The sequence below is a fragment of the Aplidium turbinatum genome, chromosome 6, assembly GCF_918807975.1.
Source record: "Aplidium turbinatum chromosome 6, kaAplTurb1.1, whole genome shotgun sequence".
Classification (NCBI taxonomy): Eukaryota; Metazoa; Chordata; class Ascidiacea; order Aplousobranchia; family Polyclinidae; genus Aplidium; species Aplidium turbinatum.
Genome location: NC_137477.1, coordinates 24,365,031 through 24,386,376, shown reverse-complemented (window position 1 = coordinate 24,386,376; position 21,346 = coordinate 24,365,031). Strand labels below are relative to the sequence as shown.

Genomic DNA, 21,346 nt, shown 5'->3' with positions numbered 1-21,346 from the left:
GAACAAAGATAAACTACCTCTGTATTGTGGTCAACGTTAGCCAGTCTTAGTCTTGCGGCTACAATTTATTTTATAATATAGAACTTTCACTGCAGTAAGATCATTTGACTCCGCAAGCTAATTGATAAAACTTGGAAGTCAATCAGTTTCTTATGAAGACGTAACTAGGTATGAGTTCACCTTTACCGACGTCGTTTAAGCGTTGCGTTCTCATTATATCATTCATTTTGAAGAGCTACTTTAGCCTACCTTTGATTGTTTGAAATTAGAAGAAACAGTTTGTTTTCATGATTTTTATTAAACAACAGCTATAACTAGCCTATATGTTGACAATATGGTGTAGAATACACTATGTGATACAAAGGGCACATATGCAACCGTATTGCACTTATTTTTGAAAAGATCATTGCGCTATTTGAAGGAAAAAGGTATAAAAATAGACGTCAAAATATGGTGACTAAAAAATAAAAAACTTAACAGTGTACAAAAGGCGATATATACATGCAGTAGCCTACATAAAAAAAACACTTTCTCAAAGACAAGAAAATGAATGAAAGATTCCAGTTTCAGCTCAAATTTGCTCTTTCCTAAAGATGTTCCGTTCAACTTCTAGACGTCACATTGGTTTGCTGAAATGCAGATGTTGATCCAATTGCTGACTTCCGCGACCTAATGAAAAAAACATCCATCACCTTGAAGCAAAGTTGTGAGCAGATAAAAAAAAAATTAGCCTACTATGGCAGCCACTTTTGCAATAAAAATGTGTAAATTTCGTTTCTTTTGTAACTGCTGTTAAACAAACAACTTTAATGTGAGTTGCTTTACCTTTGTGTAAATGCCAGGAAGAGAAGACTGTCCGCATTCTGGGGTTCCGTAAGAAGTTATTCCGTGCAGGATGTATTGTCCGTTGTCATGCAAGCAGAACAAGGAACCTCCACTGTCACCCTTTGCAAGAATAGTTGAGATTATTTTATCATCATGTTATTATTAATTCACTAGAATTAATTGTACTAGAACAAAAACTTTTGTTATCGCCATTGTGTGAAGCAATAATTCTTATTTGTAGCGTCAATATTCAATCTAACTTTAAAAGATAAACTTATAAATGATTCAAACAATCCGACGTCGCCCAGATTTTAAATTTTGTTGAAAAAATGTGTTTTATTGAAATCTCAATTTAGTCTCAAAATCTTCAAAATACTCAAAATGAAAGCTGATGCAAAAGACTTAGGGTAACCTTCAAAACAGTGACTGTTGAGAAAATGGTAACTTACGTTACACGAATCTTCTCCACCAACCCCACCGGCACAAAACTTGGTCGGGGCCTGCCCAGAACCTGGTGACACCACGGGCCCTTGAGCGTATCCTGTTAACGTTTGGACCTCGCATATAATCCTTGGCGTGATTCTTACTCCCAGCTGCATCAGAGTGTTGCTTCCTCTTGTTCCACTTCGTGCTGCAAGAAAGATATTTTATCAATTGACTAACAATAAAACAGCGTTGCTGATGAAAAAGTGAACTTCTCTATTGAAAGCAGGAAGCTTGTGCACAACCGTGTAATATTAAGCTTGTGCAATATTAAGGCGAGTTAAGCTGCAAACACAACTTCATACACTTGGGTATTAATCTGGCAACTTTTTTGCTAACAATCAGGTCACACAGAATATTTTGACAGGACAATGTCAAACACCACTTTGATATTTATCTTAAAACATCAACTTTGATTTTATTGAAACCGATTCCGTGTAAAGACGATTGTCTGCTTGTAACAAAAACGAGGCTGAGTTCTTTTACAATTTTGGAGAAATCCTACAAGTACCGGTACCATAGTGAATGATAGACCAACCTGCAAACAAAGGCACTGCAAAAAAACTACACAATTTTACCATCACTTTACACCTCGTTCAAACAGAAAATCCTACTTACAGGTTACTCCCCATCCAACGGTTGTGCACAAGCTTCCAGCGAAAGTCGGAGAGTTTGTGTTGTCTGTTGGTGTGCCAGGAGGAGCAATTTGTAGAGGTTGAATATATTTGGTGTAAGTCACGACTTCATTCAGCTACATGAAAAGAAACACAAAATAAAACATTTTCCTTACATTAGTGTGAACAACTAAAGTTGGATTGCGTTCGATTAATTAATTCAGACGTTCATAGGCTAAATATTATCCAGCACTTAACTCTTATTTAGGTTACTACCGTTTCCAGTCATCGATATCAGATTGATATACTGTAAATTAAACACAACTTAAGTAAACATGCCACAATCGTTCAGTCAATTTTGATGACCAAAGTTACGTCAATGATTTTAAGCTGACCCCAGGATAGATATGTGGACCAAAGAGTATGTATCGGACCATTCTGAAGTTCTGCAATTCAGCGTTTCAAATTTTTGTGTTTTTTTCATAATTATGCTTAATAATTGCTTATAAACTGATATCATAAATTACCTCTATGACTGCCACATCATAATTGAAGTTAAGTGAATCAAACAGTGGATGTCTCTGCAGACGCACAACATCCCGAAACACTTCTCTTCCTGTTGTGTCGGATAATGTGTTCTCACCTAACACAACGCTGTACAATGAAGCATCCAATCTGAAAATAATTAAAATTTTGTAATGGAATAGTAGAGTAAAGCGACACTTTATCATTATTGATACAACAGGCTGTTAAGCCATTTCACGACTTCATATTTACAGATGACGACGACTTCAAAAATTCAGATGACAAACACATGTGTTAAACACTTCAGCTTTAGGTTGAAGTTTCTTGGATCGTAGCAGTTTTTGTAAATCCGGTCAATTACATCATATGATCGACTTTGATTAGGCTTACCAGGCTATTTAACTTACGTTTGGAAGCAGTGCGCAGCTGTTACAACCCATCGGTTGTTGAAGAGAGTTCCACCGCATACAGCGCCCTCCCGTAGGCCAAACTTTCTCAAATAAATATGAACCACCCACGGCCAATCACCTTCACAAGTTTCGGTTCCACCTGTTTAATTGTAGTCTATTATTAATCTTAGTAAAAGTTTTATTATTAATTCTATTTTTATATAAAAAATTATCTGCCGGTTATGATTTTAATAATTTTCCGGAAAATTTTCGATTTCTTGCTGTTGTTTTTAATTGTTATCCCAAACTTTATTTTGTCTTTGATTAGCTGCTGCATTTGTAACAATTGTGCTTAGGCTAGTGTAACTTTATGTACAGTCTTTCAATGTAAGTACAGCTAGGCAATTGCAAACATTGCAAAATTCTAAACATGTTATTGTTTCATCCCATTCGAAGTCATCGTCGCAGTGTTCAAAACGTCGCAGTGTTCAATCGCAGTGTTCAGTCTCAGCTGTCTCAAACGGCTCAAACGAAAAGCAGCTGAGTCTCGAACGTCTCAGCTGCTTGTCGCAGTGTTCAAAATTAACATGACTGTTGAGAATAAACATACCCAAAATCCTGCTTTTTCTCACTTTTTTTACGGGGGCGTTCTCTTCATTGTTCAAACATTGGCATGGATTGAATAGATTGAAATCTCCTCCTTTGCATAAAAACGAAAATGTTTAGCCTAGTTTGTTTTTATTCAGTCATTGTAAACAACATTACGACCAAGCGAGTGATGACATGGTCTACTAATGCAAATATTTTTTATGTGGCCTGTCATCGTGAAATTAAGTTAGAAAATATGCAAATAATCCTGATAACACAGTAGAGGCAAAAAAACAATCTGGCCTAGAAATCATTGTACTGTACTACCCTTTGAAAGTACAATTCGCCTATGCAGGGCAGAAATGTTAAAATTGTTAAGTTGTTGAAGTTGCAAAAAATTTAGTGGAGGGGTGAAGCTTTCGAAGCAGAAATTCTTATTTATTTTTGGCATAAACGACGTACATTTGCATTAGCCTACAACAAGTGATGTTTGTCTCTTTATCAAGCACTTGTAGTAAAGCTGCATTACTATAGGCTGTAGCAACGCTTGTCATTGAACATAATTCCTTTATGCAGTTCAACAGACAAGAAGCTCATATCAGAACGTTCAAACAAATTTGACCAGGAAAGGAAATGAACGATTTGTCAACTTATATTTAAATGTTACATTTACGGAACAAAATTTGTTCTCATTCAGTTTCTACTTCGGACTTACCTTCTAAGGCATTACAGGTTTCAAAGCAGGTATCACATTGATTGCAATCGCATCTCGTTTCTTCACAGTTCGTGTCAAGCGGATTTACTGAAATTTACTTGTTTTTTAATACCGGTGCTTAAAATTTAAACTGACATACCGATGATACGTATGCACAGTATGTTGTAAGCAGTGAGTCATCAAACCATTACTTTTTATAGCAATGTTGATTTATTTAAATTTCAAAGCTTTATGTTCGGATTCAAAACATTGAATCCCTGTGAATTATTAAATTTTGTGATTGAAATTCGTGTTGATACAGCACGACACGTTCAAGACCCGAGCAATAAACTATTACTAACTTTCGCAAAATGCCCGGCAAAGTGGACAAGGAACTTTTGTGATGTCCCGGGGCAAGTCGTTTCTGCATCTTTTCAAACATTGCTGTTTCGCTGAATAAAAAAAATGAAACGTTGCGATTAATATTATGGTGACACAGTGACACGATTATTACAAAAACAACCTTCAAACCGGAAGCGTTATCATCTTCTTTTTGCTGGTTATGGTTGGGTTTGATTGGGGGTTAGAATCCCTCTAAGTTTTGTTTTGATGAGAAACATGAATCATATCAAAAACAGACAGAAATGTTGTCAAAGATAAGTTACATGGGTTCGGCCATGTCATTAAACGGCCATCTCATTCCAGTCGGAAGACATCAGGCGTCCATGTTTCTTTATCCTTACTGTTGCGCCATGCTTGTTCGGCATGTTTCGGTGCTCAATGAAATATACTTCGCGTTCATCGTCTGCATGTTACGTGTGTGTAATAGTTAATAGTCTATAGCAGCCATGGGCTATACGTTCAACTTTCTGAAGACTTGTTTTACGTAAATTACAGATTTACGTCAATAAAGTAGATTTTTTTCATTATCTGATTTGAAATTTGTTGTTCGGAAACATGGACATCGTCATTTCCTCTTTAGAATCGATTTTAAATAACTTTAAAACGTTGATGTAATCACAACGAGTTGTGCTTTAGTGTTTTTGCTACGTGATTTCATATAAAACGATTGAAACTAAACGATTTTCCAAACTTTTTAATTGGCAAAACGTAATCTTTTTATTAGAGTTACATCGCTGACACACAAACTGCGTAACTAACAATTTCGGAAATTTCTTATCTTTGACTAATAATAAGATAAAAATTTAAGTGCGAAACTGTCGAGGTAGATGTGGTACACAGCTATTTTTTTGAGATAAGCCATCAACACTTCATGTTTTTTAAGTTTCTCTTTGCTTTTATTGACACAATACAAGATTATGCAAACATAAATGTAACTGAATAAAATATGAATCTTTTCATCTTTATTATTATAAATTTTAACGCCCTGGATAATTGCAAGTACCTTTTCAATTTCTAGAAAACTTTGAATTGAATAATCTGACCTCATTGTTACCACAATCGGCAATCTTTGTTGTAAAATCGGTTCATTCTGATCAGGCTTACCTGAGCATTGGTCCATACACAATTCACATGTTTGGAACCGAGATTCAAGTTCTGTCGTGAGTGGCGGACAAGTTGAGCAGGAATCACCAAAAGCCTTTTTTAAGCAAGTGATGTTGCTTGCTGTCAAAAAGAAACACACATTGTTTTAAATAAGTTAGACTACACGATTGCAAAACAATTTAGCAGCAAACGAACGAAATTCAAACCTTACAAAGCATGATAAAAAAAAACCAGCCTACATTGAAGTGAATCAGAATAGCAACAACAGCATAACGAAAAAAAAATGAACGGAGAAAATTAAATGTTATTATTTCAAAATTTTCTTCAGGTGTTTTGTTCCACTTACGATCAGGGCATTTTAATTCCAAGTAACTTTTGCAAATTCCTCCATAACTAGTCAGTTCTCTTTCAGTAAAGCATCGGTTTGCTCGGTAGCAAGTCCCGCATGGTTCTGTGGTCTCAGACACGCACGGGTCTACACTTGGAGTGATTATCTGTCTCACTTCGCATTGACCAGCTCCAGCATCCAATACCGTTGCTGAGAAACAAAACAAGTTGATCTGAATTTTGTATTGGTTTTACTGTTCAGTGGCTAGCCTACTTTAAAACTTTCTTAAAAATTTATACAATTTAGAATTGGACAATGTAAGCCAAGCCAACTTTTATATTTTGAAAAGTTTGGATGTTGTCAGAATTAGGCCAAAGCTATATTGTTTCTAAAAAGTACAGCCTCACAAAACTATTCTAATAGCTATTAAAACGATTCTTACCGATGCACGGAGATAAACAAGAGCTGCATCTTGTCATCCTCCAAAAGTGATAAAAGGTCCATTCCGGGCAAACATTCTGACATGCATTGGGATCTCTCCAGGCTTGTGCAACACATTGTAGCCCTCTGCTCGCAAACGACCGCAAGTCAAAATCACTTTCTGAAATACAGTAAAACATTAAGGTGAAACTACATGTTACAATTTCACAGAAACTAAATCTTCATTGCACCGAGTAGGCTACTGAATATGTAAGCTTATGGTAGTCCCATTTACTGCAGATGGTAAAATGAAAAAGGTAATAGGCTTAACTATTATAAGTTTAGTTTGTTAACTGCATGAAATGTGTTGCAACGATTAAGTACAGGGGCGGATTCAATAAGTAACCTAAAGGGGAGAATTTCAACAAACACAATGATGTGTAGACTAGGTTTGCATTAATCCGATCTTGTAAATACATTGAAATAAAGTTACTTCTTTTTACGTATTTTAGAGGAGGGGTGTTACCTGATCCATGGATCCGCCACTAATTGAGCATAAATAGTTTAAAAGAAATATTCTTTTTTTTTTGGCAACCTTACCGCAGGTGTTCTGCAAGCATCCTGTGCATTCTTGTGGTAGATTGTCGTCTTCGTTGAAGCAATAACTTTGCCCAAAGCACGCATTGCAAGGCATCGAACTCAGCCAAGCTGTAAAATGGTATGGATTTTAAATGCTGTATCACATGTATAATTTGTAGCAGCAGGGTCTTTGTTCTATTAGGGGAAGTCGAAAAGTTAAACATGTCCAATGTATATGTAAGTAACTAGCACCCCAGACAGCAAAAACCTGACATTTTTACATTGATTCAACGTCTACCAGACGTTGAATCAATGTAAAAATGATGGATTTTGCGGTCTGGGACTTGATTCGATGAAAAATACTCACACTGGTTGAGGAATAAAATATTCTGTTGAAAACAAAAACAATCGGCTAACCAATAAAGTGGAACATCTTAAAAGCTTTTTCTTGAACATAAATTACTTGACAGCTTGTTATTTATCAATTAAAATTTGTTGCGCCTTTTTCTGGAATCTCATTTGCAGTACTGTAACTAGCGTTAGTTTTTCTTGTAGTTTAGTCTTTTAGATAGACGAGGTATAAAACTGAAGGTTTTTTAAAAGAAGATACTTACGGAATTGTGCCCCTGAAAGGCCGGTTAGTACGCAAATCACAGCAATCGTTTTTAACATTGTCAATATTTAAAAATTATAAAAAGTATAAATTCTGTAGAAAAAATAATAAAGTCATAATTCTTGTAACAAAACCACAGCCCTACTCTTTTTGGTGTAAATTAGTTTTCGTCGCTCAATCAGCCTTTTTACAGTGAAATAGCCGAATGTGGGAAATACGTTTAAATATTTCTCAACAGCTGAACAAATTTGATTGATAAAAAATCTACTTGCTTGCCTTTATATAGGACGGACTGCTCGAAACAAAGAAAGTTGTTCTAATAATAAACCGTGATTCATGGCGCATTACGTCAGGCTCGTTCCTGATGAAAGCGGTCGAATTAGTTATTTTTTTCACTCAACTGCTCATTTAATGAGTATATGACAAGGCACTAATGGGGTACAAAATTTGAATGGTTTCGATGGGCGTTGGAAATCATTCCATTTACAGTGCAAAAAAATAAACTAACACAACAGGAGCAAGTAGACAAAGCTGTAAAAATCATGAGCGCATGAGTTGATCTTTTTATTATATTTTTTTTAAATAGCCTACCACTCTTATTTTTATATAAGACGCTTATTTAATTTTATTACACAAAGCATATATCTTTTCTATTTTTTGAAAGAATCTCTTTCAAGAGCAATTTGCAGTTTCATCGTATGGTTGCCTTACGTTAACACGTAATTACGTCAGTCTTATATTTAAGATCATCTGGTAAAGCACTTGCAAGAGAAACTTTGTTTGAGGACTTTCAACATCGACAATTTAAATATTAAAGGGCTTTACACTGACTAAGCAAGAAAGAGATACAAAGTTTGAGCTTTCTTGTCTTCTACATGGTGTAGCCCATGTAGCCTAGAAAAATACAACAATATTTTTTAATGATTCTGTTTTAGAAACGGCAACTACAAGTTATTGGGAGATAAGCTACTTCCCTTGTGGGATAAATAAACTATCTTTTAAAGTTTGCACCTGCACGTCTGTATCTTGACCGAAATGGTTTTGCGGGTACGTAAAGGCGCAGACTGTTGCTAATCAAGCTTGAGATAATCGACAGCTGTACTTGCATTTGAATGAAAGTAAAAGATTGAAAGCATTTGCAGGCTATTTGTAGGCTATTCGGAACAGTAGCGGATCTAAGAGGAACACTTGGTTATGTTATCGACCAAAACCGAGAAAAAAATGAAATAAATAATGAAATTGTCAATCAAAGTGTCAAATTGATGTAGCCTACACCACAGTTTTTGAATCTTAACTTTTGCAGTTTTAAGATAATTCCATACTTAATTTTAACGTGCCTGGGTTTTTTGTCCCACCCAATAAATAAATGCGCACCCTACATTCTATAGATTATTGTAATTCCAGTAGGCCATATTTTAAATCAATACATTAGTGTTAGAATTCGAGACAAATGGAAATGCCGTTTAAACCCGATTAAAACCCCGTTAGCCGTTAAAATACCCCGTTAGCCGTTAAACCCCAGCCAACCGTTAAAACCCCCCTTTCAAAATTCCTGGGTAGTCCACTGGCATTGGCCTATTCTCACTGTCCCTATTATTGCAAATCACTCGGCCGACATTTCTGAATTAGCCCCCCCCCTAATTGTTTTTCTGGGTGCGCTACTGAGTAAGGAAATTAGCAAATAAGCAGAACCTGAGAATAGGCCAATGCCAGTGGACTACCCAGGAATTTTGAAAGGGAGGTTTTAACGGCTGGCGGGCAAAGCCAGACGGCGTGTTCGCCTAAAACGACACCCAGTGGCGGGGTCTGGGGGGCCTCCCCCAAAAATTTTTAACAAAGTACTTTGAATTTAGTGCATTCTGAGAGCATTTTCAACAAAAATGTGGGAATAAATATTCCTGTAAAGTGGTGCTGTCCGGTGGCATAGCAAAAGGATAAGGTCATGTTTTCTTCGGCAGTTTTCGTAAATAAAGCCTAGTCTCTATGTTTTCTTGTTGCTAATTCCTGGATGAGATATTTGAATGTTTGGTATTGGCAAAACTCGCTTTTTTAATGCAGTTTTGTTTAAAATTAGGCAAACTTTGTTTTCGAGAAATAAAGAGACTAAAAGCATCATTCTCAATATCGTGATGTCACACGCGTGCCAAAGGGGGGGGATTGAAACTCCCAACCCTCCCCCCCCCCCCCTGGCTACGCCACTGGCCAATGTCTATTCCTTTAATTAATATTTAAAAGCACTCACAGCCATGCTACTAGCACCATCGGCATCCTCATCCTTACATCCACTCTCGAAATCGTTTATAGATCTCGACTTTTTTGTCATGTATGACAAAATAGAATTAGCTTTTTGTTTACCAACATAAATAAGTGCGAAAACAACAACCTGCACGAAAACAGTTTGAAACAAAACACAAATTTTGTAAACAGTAAATTTGATGCGGACGTTTTTCCTACTTACAAAACATTCAAAATTAGTTCGTATTTTCAACTAAAGTTCCAGGCGCCTTCGTCTCTCTGCTCAAATGTCTTACACAAACACAGTTTTACATGTCCGTGTGATTCGGCATTGACGTGCATCGGTATGTCCACCAGACATTTGACCACGAGAGTACGGGAGCATCTGAACTTTAGGGAGTTCTGAACTGAAGTCGACGACGAAAAGTGCTATCAAAGACCATATCATGGAGTGTTTTTTTGCACAGATCGAAAATTCTCTGCTGACTCATCTAAAATTTACACATTTGACACCAAAATTCAGGAAGCAGTGTTAATCAAACGCTACAACCCAAATTTAAACAAACAATTATTTGCTGGAGCTGCGTCCATTCTCCTCAACATTCACTTGATGTATCACGTTCCCTGTGGTGCGAACGTTTTTGTAGTTATTTATGTAGTTGCCTTTTCCTGATGTAATTTTACCTTCAAGAAGTTGAAACTCATTGCATGTTTATAAATATTTTCAGGTTCCTGATGAGGGCTTAAGTTAAGCCGAAAACGTTGTGAAAACTATTTGTAAATATGTAAAATATATTGTTATAATGCCCAGCCCTGATGTTGTGTTTTATTCATATCTAACCTGTGAGCAAAAGGTATAAATAGGGAACATACAAAAATTTTATTTTTGGTGGCAGGTTTGGGGGGGCTTGAGCCCCCTTAGCTCCATGCTGGGTGCGCTACAATGACCTTACTACATTATATCTACACGTGTTCTCAACATGATCGCGCCATAAATAGAAAACGATTATGACTTGGTAGGCTACAGTTAAACTCAGGGCCGTTGTGAGGGTAATTTGGGCCCGGTACCATTGAGATCTTCGAGCCTCAAATCAAGGCACCTCTAAAAAACGCACAATACGCGGTGATTTCGGCTCCTAAAATAATGCAGGGCTCGGGCCCAAAATGATTCCTGGATACCCCTGTCAACGCTACTGGTTAGGTTAGTTAATAACCTCGCAAGAGAGTTGCCCATTTTCTTATTTATTGATTTTTAATGTTAAATCACTGGCTGTACTCAATTTACGTTGTCCGTGATAAGATTGATGCCATAAACGTATGTCAATACCAGCACGCTGTTTGGAGTACCGCCAAATTTCAAAAGAACATGTTTGACTACATTGGTAAGATTGCACTATAACGTGGCCGAATGATGTGATTTTGCTTGCTGCGTCGCTTATGACATGATTTTCCGGTGTGGCTTAGAGGCAATACAAAAAAATACCAGATCTGATTTGTGCAGTTTCACTAGTAAAAATAAAGATAAATACTCACACAAAGCTTTTCCATGATTCAAAATAACTTAGTAAGCGATAATTGTTTGCATTAAAAATGAGATTGCAAACTAAGCAAAATCTGTTCCGCTTCTAACCCACATCAAAAAGTCATGTCACGAACTGGAAAGAATTGGCTTCAAAAGTTAAAAATTTCCAACAATTTAAATCTTTACACGGTGGTATGCAACACATGGTACGTTATTTCCATTTTGCTTCTTTCAATTTAGATTGTAGTGTAAAATTAAAAATAGACTACACTGTTCTCCCTCATCGAAATTGTTAACAGCCCATGTGAAGTGTAAAATATCGCCAAATGAAAAAGTGACAGTTCTAGACAGTTATTCAGCATAGATTGAACTAATGCCATATAGCTTTCCATATTGGAAAATTATCATAACTCCTTTACTCCCAACAAACCATGGAAGCTTGAGTTATATGAAATAAGCCGCATAGTCTTCTTATCGCAATGAGATTAATCCAGTTGGAATGCTTTTATGCAATCTCTCTCACAATATTTCGAATTCACTACTTATCTGAAGACGCTTTTGTATGCCACATAGTGACCTTTACGCCGTTACCAGGTGTTCAAAAAGTATTAAAACATTATTACTTCAAAGAGCAGAGCTGGCTGGGAAAATCCACTGTTCTATTCCGAAACAGGACACGGAAAAAGCTTCAAAACCGTTGAAACATCTCGGAGTAAGAATTTTTGTTAGGATTTAGATGAAAGTTTCACATGTACCGATTACTTTGATGCATTACTTATATGCTTTCCGCGACAACCTTCGTAAATCTGTAAATCGTCAACAATCATGTAATTAATAAACGTTATCGAAATTTTGCACTATGTTTTCCCTGTTGCGTCATTAATTACAAGCCTTAAAAATTTTGTCATAAAAATTTTAGTCTCGTTAAATCAAAGAAACAAGTGATTTTTAGATTTTTGATGGTAGGTTATGTGTTTAATGCTCAATATACTGTTTCCGTTTGCGTGCTGCTCTATAAAATAGGGAAATTCGCCTTTGCATCAAAGCTGAGTGGTTTCGGCATGAAGCGCAGTGTTCGACAAATAAGGTATCTCATAAGGTGGAAAGCGTTTTGACGTTGAAATATGAGAAATTTATCAATTAGATCCACATCTTAATGAAACACTTAGTTGCTATTGTAGGCTACATCGCTTTACTTTATTTTTACCAGATGGGAATTTTTGTTTCGTGAATGGCACTGCTTTCATATTCTGTGTAACCTAGATAGGATACAGCAAACAATAGGCTTAGGCTACCTTAATCATTCCACATTTCCCGACCAATTATTACACATTTTAATTATATGAGGTGGAATCAATAAAGAAGGTTAGATTACATCAAACTTTGTTTTGTTCTTTTGTACAATAGTAAAAGAATAGTTTTGCTTTGAACACTTGCAAGGCTAAATAATTGGTAAGCCGCAATAACGTAGGCAAAGGGAGAGGCGGAGGATAGAGGTTAGGGGATCATAATCCTCGCTTGAGTCATATCTAGCGTTAAGATATTAATTGGATACGCAGTGCTAAATTGAGAACGAATAAAGTTTTAAACGTTGCTGATTCGTCAATTTCCGCTATCGCCAGTCCATTTAGTGCAAAAGCAACAAAAAGTCAAAAAAAGCAAGATCGGCCTATGTTTTCTGTCCGAGCGCACACCAGGCTTATAATGCAGACTTCATAAAAATTTGTTGTTGTCATTTTGAGATAGCATCATGAAACCAAATTTACACAATCCTTGCTACGCTACGTTAGAATTAATTCTTGGAACAACATAGCTCACAGCCACTCATTTCATGTTGCAAGCGTAATGTAATTTCTGTATTCGGCAATTCAGATGTATCTAAATATAGACTATTGCTTTGTTTTGAGTTCATAGGGTAACAAAATTGTTTTTATTTCGACTTAAAGCAAAACAAGATTCTTTAATCACAAAAAAACAAAAGGGATTTATGTCGAAACAAAACAAAAATTTCTCGAAATTCGAAAACTTCAAGCAGGGACGTAGCCACCGGGGACATGGGGGAGCAATCGCCCCCCAAAAGTTTTATTGTGGCTCTAAAAAAAACAGATTTTTAATACTATTACAACGTTTTAATAACATTATATTACATGTTGAATAACGTTTCAAAATTTTTGGCAGTATTTAGTAGCTTTGGTTTTATAAAAACTCTTTATTTGCCCCCCAACTTTGCTTTTACCACTTTAAAATTTCCTTTTTAGCTACGTTACTGACTTCAAGAATGCTGTCAGTGCAGAGATAGTTTCTAAAGTCAACCCTTCGATCTAACATGAAAATATGATCAAAGTAGTTTTTCCAAGCCAAGAAAACTGACAACTATTTATCACACGATTGGTGAGTCACATGCGGATATGTCTGCTGGACTTTCAAACGCGATCAGTTTGACTACAATGTTGTTAAAAAAGGCATTGGAAATGAAATTAATGATTCCTAGTGCTAAGAATAGGTTCGCCGGTTTTCCATTTTCTAACAACTAGGTTAGAGTCCAACGGAAAGCATAAAACGATGCACACTTTTTACAGTATATAAGACCTTTAAGAGCAATAGCCTTCCACAACAATGTAACTGAATGAAAATAGAATACATAGAATTTAATAGAAATCTTTGCCTTGGGCTATATGGAAAACATGTCCTCAAAATATGGGTGTATAAGGCAAAATATATCAGCTTTTACAATGAAATAGTTTCTTCAGCTTCAAAGGATTACTTGGAAGTAAGGTGAACTGACTCCAATCCGGGAATCCACTGTTATATGCAAAAAAATCGGGAATCTAGTTTCTCCACAAGTTAAATTTTATCTAAAGTTTTTAATACATGCATTCAGAATTAGTAGCGTCCAATTGTTAACGCTATCAACGATCGAATTAACCTTGCTGAGGAGTTATTTCCCAATCGGGCAATAATTCCATAGCAGAATGGACAATTGGAACGCTTTTGCGGGGCTTTCAGTTAATTGTTTACAAAGTGAAGTTGCATGTCAGCAGTGTTGAGCGGAGTGTGATTTTTGAGACTCCGACTCCACTCCTACTCCATGAAACCAGATTTCACTTCAATCCGACGTAGCCCTAAGAGTGCAAAAAACGCTTGTCAATATTAGTAGCACATAAAATGTTGCAGTGCCTCATACTAATAAGCATGAGGCTACCGCTTAGTAGCCTACTCTCTCCTCGGACTACTGCCTTAACGTGGTGAGAAAGTTTCCGTGCCTCAGTGACCTCTAGAGCTGTACTGGCGGGAGCTAACTGCTCCCAGAAGGACCACCCATGCCAGGTTGGTCGAAAGGTAGAGGCCAGACAAAATGTAGTCCAAAGTACGCAAGTCCCCAACGGCGGAACAGGCGGATGAAGCCAGCCAAGCTCAACGACTGTAAAGGCGGATGAAGGCTGCAGCATTCCACCAGCTCCAATCGTCTTGGCTTGCCTTGCCATTGGATAAAGCTGATGGCTTTGTCAAGTTTATGTGTGCTTGTTGAGTGTGCGCCATCAAGTTCACGCTAATCAACTCACGCACAGGCGTCTTTGCAAGACATTCAAACCTCCCACAACCAACTCTCCAGGGCCGGATTTAGTTGACAGGGGGCCCGGGGCACTTTTAGATCGGGGGGTCCCCCGTGCAAAAAAATTGAAAAATGAATTGTTAAAAAATGAAAAAAATGAATTGTCCTCCCAGGACACTTGAAAATGCTCAAATGTTCCCTTTTTCTCATTGTTATCATTTTCAACAAGGTTTTATTTTTATGTGACTTTGGCGAAAGCTGAATAAGGCTAAGCAATGATACCAAAAAGGAAAAGTATGTTTTCTGTGAGCTGTGGCAGCAGTAGGCTATCCTTGTTTTAAGAAAAGTGTTTATTTACTTTGAGGTTGACAATGCATTGCTTGCTGTGGATATGGTGGATAGGCTCCATGTATTTCTGTGGCAAACGAAGGCAGTGTTACTCGATGACCATGTCAGATGTCTACTTCTATTGTTCGACTCTTGTGTTGCCTATTTGGATGAATAGACCACTAATTTCATTTTCCTAGTTCACATTCTTTGATTGGATGCTTGTTGCTTATGCTGTCTTACACCAAAGAATAGGATAACGCTTTTCAGCGGTGTGTGGAAGTAGCCTAGGCTATCTGTCAGAGAAAAATGTTAGCATTGATGATGCTAAACTGTTCGATGGCCATGGTTCGATCTATACCAAAGCTAGTGCAAAGGCGTCTTAAACCTGATAGCTAGCTTGCATTAACTTTGTTTAAATGATGGCACATGAGACTAGTGCCGGTCTTTGGGGTGTGCAAACCGTGCGATCGCACAGGGCCCGCAAATTAGGGGGCCCGCAATTTACTCAGAAAACGCAGTAATTTTGTCATTTCCAATGGAAAAATTCAACAAGTGCATTCAACAAAAGAATTAGCAGCAAGAAAACATAGAGACTCAATGGGTGCAACATCTTTCGTCCCCTGAAAAGATCGAGAAAAAAAAAAACAACAGAGCCGAAGTCGCTGATCGGAGTTGCCGCAAACATTTCAAAATTTTTTTCGATCTTTTCAGGGGACGAAATAGGTCGAAATTTGATTTTGTTACACGATTTCAGGGTACAAATGTTTCAGGGTACAAAATAGGTTGCATCCAGACTCAACATAAAAGCATAGCTTTATTTCCGAAAAATGTCAAAGAAAGCATGATCTTATCCCTTTGCTATGCCACCGGATTGCCCCATTTTACAGTAATATTCACACCCAAATTCTTGTTGAACATGCTCTCAGAATGCCCCATTATTCAAAGTAATTTTTCAAAATTTTCTGGGGGAGGCCCCCACACCCCCCGCCGCCGGGTATCGCCTTCAACGATTACGCAGTCACGCTTCGCCCGCTGACCGTCAAACCCCCTCTTCCCCTTTCAAAATACCTAGCTACGCTACTGAATTGGATCATTGTTATTGGGGCCCGCAAAACATATTCCGCACAGAGCCCGAAATACCCTAAGACCGGCACTGCATTAGACAATGGACAAAATAGTTCAAATATTGCAGAACTATAGATTTTTTTTAATGATTTGTTAAAAATCGAGCAATTCTTCATCTGCAATAAGCTATGGCTCAAAATGCAAATGTAAAACGCATGTTGTTTGTGGAGAAAATCAAATTAACAGCAAAATGTTCATTGACTGAGTCTGACAATTAAGTATGTTATGTTTTTTATTTGTCACTATTGCTACATAGGCCTATCATCTAAGAAGATGTAAAAATTGTTTAAACGTAAAAATCCACTGGCATTTTACTTGGTATCACGACAATTCAAAGCAGACAATTCAAAGCAGACAATTCAAAGCCGACAACTCAAAGCAGACAATTCAAAGCCGATGATTCAAAGACGAAATTTTAAGGCAGGGCCAGGGTCTCTGAATAAAAGATCTCTGTTCTTCAGAGATCCCTGGGTTAAGGTTAGGATTAGGGTTATTGTCTTTATCGTAAATAAATTATCGGCTTTGAATTGACCGCTTTGAATTATCGGCTTTGAATTGATGCATAACCATTTTACTTGCTTACTAAACATATCCTCTTGTTGGGTGATGAAAATATGGTAGGCCTATATTATTACCATATGGGTTAGGTATAAGTTGTCTCAATCTGTGGCATAAAAACGATGTTAGGAAGTGTAGCCTATTATTGTTATTGATCGTTATTCGTTTGATGCCGATGTTAGGCTATGCCGCGATTTTCTTACATTTGGATACTTGATGATAGGCTACTTCAATCTTGCAAAAATAAGTCATCGTATTAATTAGTCATTATTATCATTCTATAAAATACCTCATGAAGACAAGTTGGCCTTGGTGGCCAATCGTACCCACCCACGAAATGGGCCAACTTCCCTGCATGGCAACCATACTGTAAAAACTAAAATAATTATGTCAAACTATCGAGCTTCTAACAATGTCAAACCGTCAAAGTGAGCCTTAATAACTTCCCTAGCACTGCACTCACTAAATAATAATTTCTTATATAGTAAGAAAAAACTCACTCGACATCTAAAAAATTCTAAAATCCAGTCTCAATCCTTTGCTAATTAAGCAATCTCTCTAATAAATTTGCACGCTCAACCAAACTACTTGTTCGATTTGAACCACTTTGAGCTTAGTAGAGACGAATAGTTTGAATTTTTAATTTTGTTAAAACAAAAGATTATATGCCCATGATGCAACATAAGAATCAATCTGACAACTAGTGAGTGCATTAGTTTGCCTTTGCCCTGTCGGCTGCGTAGCCGAATGGTGAGAACGTCTGCTCGACGTTCGAAGAGACGTGGGTTCGACACCGCTCCAGAGCACGCGGCTGTGTCTTGGCAAAGAATAGCAAGCCAAAATAAGAGGAGCAGCTGACCCGAAGACTATATGTCACTTTGCTGCTTCCTGTCGTCTGTTGTATCGCATCTGTGATCACAGTGTAATGTAGCCTACTGTGTTTTATCGCAATGGGCGCAAATAAAAACACGATTATTATTATATGACGTTTTTGACACAAAAATCAAAATCAATCCTGACAAACTTAATTGTTCAGTTTAGTCTGATACTTCTTCAGCTGTTGATTGGTTTCTTTTTTCATTGAATACACCTACAACAAGTAAAAAGCCAGATTTCACCACCCAACAATAAAACAATCAACCAATCGTCGTCGTCGTCGTCGTCTGAGCTTCTGGGGCCGAGGGTCTATCCTTTTACCACCCCAGAATCACGATGTTCCCGGACTACACTGGAAGGCTGCTAGAGAGCAGCCAGTCTTTAGTTTCATCATCCATGACGCGCAGACCTTCCACTCCGTTAGGTGGTTTGAAGATGGTACAGTCATTGATGATGTGGTCTGCGGTCTGTTCCTCGGCACCACATTCACAGGAGGAGGAAGAAGCCATTCCCCATTGGTGCATGGTTGAGCGGAAGAGCCCGACGCCCGTACGGAGACGGTTGAGGCGCACCCATGCCTGTCTCTGTAGTGTCAGGCCGATGGGGCGTGTGACGGCGTCGGGGATGAATGAATGGAGTCTGGTGGTGCTTGACTTCCATTCAGAATTCCATTTATGGTCCGCCCAAGTAGCCGCAGAGATGTCTTGTTCATCAGCTTCGTTGATCAGAAGCCGAGCGGCTGGCACGAATGGGTGTCTTGATTTCAGTCGGCGGGTGTGCCCGTTTGGGAAGGCAGAGATCTTGTGGTGGAGAAGATGGTTAGGCTCCAGTGCCCGTCGACCGAGGGACAGAGTGGCTTCTTCGCGACGAAGCTCAGCAGGTTGGATGCCAGCGAGAATGGGGAGATTGTCCAATGGTGTGGGACGCAGGCATCCGGTCACTGTGCGCAGGGCGCTGTTTATGGCAGTGTCGATGTTGTGGCAGTGAGCACTGCGGCACCAGACAGGTGCACAGTACTCTGCTGAAGAGTAGACAAGGGCTAAGGCTGCTATTCGCAAAGTGTCAGCCCTCGCCCCCCAGCTAGAGCCTGCCAGGCGCTTCAGTAATGCAGCGCGGGATGTCAGTTTCTTGCGCAGTGACACCAAATGGTGGCGGTATGTGAGCGATCTGTCTAGTGTCACCCCAAGATACCTTGGCTCGGGGCAGAAGGACAGAGGTTTTCCGTTGTTGTGGACATGTAGCTCACGATCAGCTTCCCGATTGTGTAGGTGGAAAGCTGCCGCCACAGTTTTGGTTTCGCTGAGTTTCAGTCGCCAGTTCTGGAGATAAGCTGAGATGGTTTGCATGTCCTGGCTCAAGGTGTCTTCTAGATTTTCCCACGACTTTGTGGAGTGGAGAATTGCCAGATCGTCCGCATAAGCGTATTTTGCGGAGACCGTGGTTGGCAGGTCGTGGGTGTAGATGTTGAAAAGAAGGGGAGCCAGGACCGATCCCTGTGGGACGCCGTTTTTCAGGCGTCTCAGTCTGCTTCGCCGTGGGTTGCCGGTGGTGAGGGTGAAGCTTCGATTCCTGACAAGTTCCATAATCATATGGACCATATGTCCGTCAGGAAGCAGGCGAAGCAGCTTGTAAGTATGGCCGCGATGCCATACAGTATCATAGGCAGCTGTGAGATCTAGAAAGACAGCGCCGGCCTTCTTTTTTGCCTCAAAGCAGTCCTCGATGTCTTGGGTCAACAGTGTGACCTGATCTACAGTGGATTTTCCGCGCCGAAACCCAGCTTGCTCTTTTGGAAGGAGCGGGTCGATGATTGGGTTGACGCGGGCATAGATCAGTCTTTCGAGGATCTTGAAAGGAACACAGAGGAGGGATATCGGACGATAACTCCTTGGGTCCTCTGGTGGCTTGTGAGGCTTAGGGATCGCAACTACTAAAGCTCTTTGTGCATGAGAGCCTGAAGTGGACGTTTGTCGACCAATCTCCAACTGATGCCGAGATTGAGTGGGTGTGCATATGTATCTCAGACTACAACATCGTCAACATCTACAAGCCCCCACCCTCGCGAATGTTGCCATCATCCCTTCCAACGTTCCCCTCCCCCAGTCTCTACGCTGGCGACTTCAACTGCCAGCACATCGACTGGGGCTACAACAACACAAGCAGTGACGGAGAATTGCTGGCTGACTGGGCCTCCACAAACCATCTTGCCCTCCTATTCAATCCAAAGGAACCAGCCAGTTTTCACTCCGGCCGCTGGGAAACAGGGACAAACCCTGACTTGGCCTTCGCGAGTGTCGACAGCTCTCTTCCAGACAGACGTGTGCTTGAGAAGTTCCCGCGGTCCCAACACCGGCTGTCCCTCATCATCGCCCCAATCAACCAATCAAGGAGTGAAACTGAAACTAGCCAATCAAATACTCAAAAAAAACAACACTGTTGTGAGTTGCGACCGAGAGCCAGCTCAGTGCACTACAACCAGGGGTGGAGGAACCATTTTAAAAGTAGGTGGGCCCAAAGGCGTAGCAGTCAAAGTTAATTAAACTTCTGGGGGGCTTCGCCCCCCAGACCCCCCATAACATTGCTGCATACCTAATACTTCAAATCGTTTATAGCCTACATTGTGTTTTCATGATTGCCTTTTGTGCCAACCAGCAAAAAATTCATTTTTTTCGGCCCGATTCGGCCAAACAAATTACAAAATTGTTAAATTGCTCTATAGCGCTGTACAAAATATGGCGATTTACACACAAATAAAAAGGCAAAAATACACACACAATTATATAATACCAACCTGGGAGAAGTAATCTGCAGCATTATACAGTAGGCGGCGTAGGCCTGTACATGCAATCGAGCATACACTGCATAATATGTAATGATACCATTGTTTTAACATTAGAGAGCAATTAGATTGATTTATAGATTACCGTACTCCACCAATCACACGCAACCACACCCACACGTGCTGCCCATCAACAGTGGGCTCAACAAAAAAGTTTGAAGATTAGATTTCATCATTGAGCTATCAAAGAAAACACAGGCAAACAAAAAATTTTTTTTTAAAAAGGCAGAGCATGTGAGAGTCATTTTAGGGTATTTCGAGGCTCCTGATTCCGAAAATGCACTTGTTTTTTCAAATTGGCTCTATTTTTTGAGATAGCCTATAGCAAAAACATTTTTTTTGCAATTTTGAGCCGCTGTAGATTCAACGTCGTGTCGTTTATTACATAGACAAAACTGAAAGTAATTCCAGGCACATTTCTGAGTTGTATAAACGCTATTTGGAACCAATCACGTTGATTACAACCCAAACAAACGGCTATTTAACGTTTAGGCTACTGGCCTAGTAATAATCAAAATACGACGTGAAGTAAGCCAATAGCCTAAGGATACAAGATGTAGAATAAACAACTTGTGCTTTGCCTTAATGTATATGTTGACTTCAACAATATCAGACATACTAACTAAGCTAAACTAAGTACAAACAAAATATATACATAGTAGCCTACATTGTTTTGCTTAACAAACTAGACAAATAAGCAAAACAAAGCCATCGATGAACAAACGTAACTCTTTATTATGGTAA

The 21,346-nt window shown here is 38.9% G+C and overlaps 1 protein-coding gene across 1 annotated transcript; it reads right to left on the bottom strand.

Annotated features, from left to right (window-relative positions):
- Positions 1–340: 340 nt before the first annotated feature.
- Positions 341–14,806, bottom strand: LOC145772538 (uncharacterized). The gene is made up of 14 exons (XM_082584402.1): positions 14,608–14,806; positions 6,973–7,080; positions 6,395–6,553; positions 5,971–6,162; positions 5,625–5,744; positions 4,481–4,570; positions 4,140–4,226; positions 3,447–3,536; positions 2,855–2,996; positions 2,450–2,597; positions 1,927–2,059; positions 1,275–1,456; positions 826–945; positions 341–669 (listed from the first exon to the last, which is right to left on the bottom strand). Exons 1-14 carry the CDS (start codon positions 14,804–14,806, stop codon positions 610–612), a joined length of 1,830 nt encoding a protein of 609 aa, XP_082440528.1. The 3' UTR covers positions 341–609.
- Between the last annotated feature and the right edge of the window lie 6,540 nt (positions 14,807–21,346).